Here is a 3,368-nt window from a genome sequence, read left to right on the forward strand (position 1 = left end):
TTATTATATGTTGTAATTAATAATGATAGATAAAATATATATCTTAATTATTTCAATAGTTAGGATCATATACATTTTTGGTACTTTAAGAAATACTAAAAATAAACCATGAAATCTCTTATGAGTTCCTGGAATTAGTAACACCCAACAACTTGAAATGAAAAAAGGCAGCTTATCCAATAATCAAAGCAATTAGAAAGTTCCAAATTCAGTGGTAAATGGTGCTCAGATAATAGCACGAGGGTAGAAAGATATTGATTTTCAATAGTAGTACTGTAGTAGCAGATAAATAACATGTCACTGCAAATATATGCATTCATAATAATTCCTATAACCACAATTGGCATGGACTTGCAACAAAGCTATTTGCAAAGCCAAACCAAATCAAACTAAAAACTGTGGGAAGTACCCTTTACTACACAATGTATCATTCCATTAGTTACTCTAACAACCAGAAAGTTAAAAAACAAAGGTGCCACTCGCGCCTGCTTCTTTACCACAGAAAACCGGGACCGGGACCTAGCTTAAGTCCTTGACCTTCGAACTGGTGAACGGCTGTAGATACCAAAAATAAGAAGCAGCTGCTTAAGCTATAAAATAAAATTAAATCATGCAATGGCCAGTGATCAATATAGCATGCACGGTTATTATACCTGCGGTATCTGCCATAATCTGGGCTCCTCTGCCTGCCGTAATCTGGGCTCCTCTGCCTGCCGTAATCGGGACTCCTACGCCTGTCTGGTCCATTATATCTATCATACACAGGGCTGCGTGGATGACCGTAGTCAGGACTTGGCCGCCTGCGATAGGCCGGACTCGGTGATCTGTCATAACCACCTCGTCTCGGACTGTCATAATTGTCACCCCTATCACCATCATCCCTCAGTGCATACTCCACAGACACCACCCTGTCCAGTATCTTACTGCAAACAAAATGAGACCAGAAATTCATTATTTATACATAGCATTAGCACAAGAAACCAGCAAATTCTTACCAATAGATATCGCAATATCACAATTCACAACACTGACCTCATATTCGTACACTCAAGAGCTTTCGTAGCATCTTCTTGTGTTTCAAACTGCACGAATGCAAAGTTCCTACGAATTCGGACATGAAGAACCTTCCCATAAGGTTCAAAGTGCTTTTCTATATCACGAACTCTAGTACGAATTGGGTCAAAGTTGATCACAAATAGGGTTTTTGTGGGCTTCTGGTTTGCCCTTGAGCCATCACGATGACGCCCACGTTCACCCTGTAATGGTAAAACAAACAGACAACACAGATTACATAGGACATTGTTTTAGTCTGACAAAATGACAATCTCATCAAGAAGTAAATACAAATGAACATGCTAAAAAAAAATATAGTACCATACCCTAGCCCATTCAACAGAGAGCCTTCGCTTTTCATAGCCAAACGGAAAATTGTCAAGTGCACGAATTGCTTCTTCAGCATCACGCTCATCCTCATAATAGACAAAAGCAAAACCTGCAACGGAACTAGTATTAGAGACATAAATAACGATGAAACGCATCAAGCATGTTATCCCTCACCAGAAGTACATCAGCCAAATCAGGAAATCATTTTTCCTGTCAGGAACAAAGGAATACAACACCTGAAAATATGAGTGGGGGTCTGATGGACAAGAAGCTGTAGAGAGGCGTGGAATGATGGACAAAATCATGTTGCAATTATAAGGTTTAAATCCAAAATTCAGATCTGATATTGTGACTGCCAAGCATGCTTCTCCATTCAGACAGCACAAGTGAATTCAGAAATAGTACATTGATCCCCTATATGCATTGAAGCTAGGCATGGCTTAATAAATTCATTGATTGATTGATGGTTCCCCTATGAACATTCTGATGGATGTCAAGTGTTGGGTGATGAGGTAAGTGAGTGTTGAATAATCAGGTATGAAAATGCAGAGAGCAAGCAAGCAAGAAGGTTCGCTTCCAAAAAGGAAAATTGCAGAGGTTGGCGAGCCAAAAGATAGAACCTCAACGTATTTTTCCTTAGAGAAAGTTCCTGCGTCAAAACAAACACTTAAAAATCCAGAGGATTTCCCTAAAGACATTGCACAATTTTGGTGATTTGTTTCATATATTTTCCAACCGGTTATCCGAACTAGGCAATTCAAGCCACAAAAACTACCCATATGTCTGCGCCACATCCAAAATATCGCCGTCGCAATATCTTAGGTTTCAGTGGCCTGTTTAGATCAAACATCAATCATATTTTTACAAAATCGGGTTTCTTGTGAGTGACAAACTCACTTCACAGCTCACTAATGAAAGTTACTATTAAAAAATCTTCATCATTTACATTCCCTAGTCGACACAAGCAATTACCACCGATGAAATTGATCATTCAGAATGCCGCATTAAAAAATATACAAATAAAAGAAAAATTGCATTTGAGCTAAACAAAATTGCAATTTGAAAGACACTAGAGCTAATACATTCGAAAATTTGAAACGTGCACTTGAGCCATTCATAACCAATCAGCAAAACTTTTTAGCACATTACAGAATTAATAAAAAAATTTACCAGATTTCATGTCAACGCGGTCAATTCTTCCATACTTTGAGAACAATCGCTCCAGCTCCGATTGTCGTGTATCATACTCCAAATTCCCAGCAAAAACAGGCCTCATCTTCTTCTCTTAACCTTCGTTAAACAGAAGAACTCAAAATCAACCCAACAATTAACTAACAAAAAAAAAAAGAAAACCTAGAAACAGATAAACTAAAGAACAGAGAAATATCCAAATATCCCGAAACTTAAGAACCCTCATCGCATGGATTTTCACCTCTGCAATATTCACAAACCCTAAAATGTGAAGGGAGGAGGAAGAGGTCGGAGGAGAAAAAACTCAAAAAGGCGTACTCGAAAATGGGGAAAAGCGTGGAATTTTTGGTGTGCGCCTTTTTCAGCGTAGTTTGGAATAATCCAATAATTCCCAACGGGCAATGATGGCAGTACCCGAACCCGCAAATAATAACTTGACCCGATGAAGAGCGGGTTTTGATTGGGGCGGGCTATTCACAAAATGTGAAGGGAGGAGGAAGAGGTCGGAGGAGAAAAAACTCAAAAAGGCGTACTCGAAAATGGGGAAAAGCGTGGAATTTTTGGTGTGCGCCTTTTTCAGCGTAGTTTGGAATAATCCAATAATTCCCAACTCCCAACGGGCACCGGCCCGGGATCGACCCCCGAGAGTGCCGGTGATAGTGGCAGTGAGGGTGACAGTGATAATGGCAGTGAGAGTGATGAGAGCGATGGCGGATGGCGGCGTGAAGCCGCCGCTGCCGCCTTAGCCGCTGAAGTCGCTGCCGGAGGGCGAGCTAGCTTGAATTACTTCGCTC

The 3,368-nt window shown here is 40.2% G+C and overlaps 1 protein-coding gene across 2 annotated transcripts; it reads right to left on the bottom strand.

Annotated features, from left to right (window-relative positions):
- LOC107623874 (serine/arginine-rich splicing factor RS31) lies at nucleotides 208–2,968 on the bottom strand. 2 transcript variants are annotated; one of them, XM_016326269.2, is made up of 6 exons: nucleotides 2,816–2,968; nucleotides 2,554–2,673; nucleotides 1,380–1,492; nucleotides 1,033–1,256; nucleotides 654–923; nucleotides 208–555 (listed from the first exon to the last, which is right to left on the bottom strand). In XM_016326269.2, the coding sequence occupies exons 2-6, from the start codon at nucleotides 2,657–2,659 to the stop codon at nucleotides 525–527; spliced, it is 744 nt and encodes a 247-aa protein (XP_016181755.1). In that variant the 5' UTR covers nucleotides 2,660–2,673; nucleotides 2,816–2,968; the 3' UTR covers nucleotides 208–524. The 2 variants fall into 2 exon arrangements, with proteins under 2 accessions (XP_016181755.1, XP_016181763.1); XM_016326277.2 differs by having other exon boundaries at nucleotides 2,893–2,914.

This window comes from Arachis ipaensis, chromosome B02, assembly GCF_000816755.2.
Source record: "Arachis ipaensis cultivar K30076 chromosome B02, Araip1.1, whole genome shotgun sequence".
Classification (NCBI taxonomy): Eukaryota; Viridiplantae; Streptophyta; class Magnoliopsida; order Fabales; family Fabaceae; genus Arachis; species Arachis ipaensis.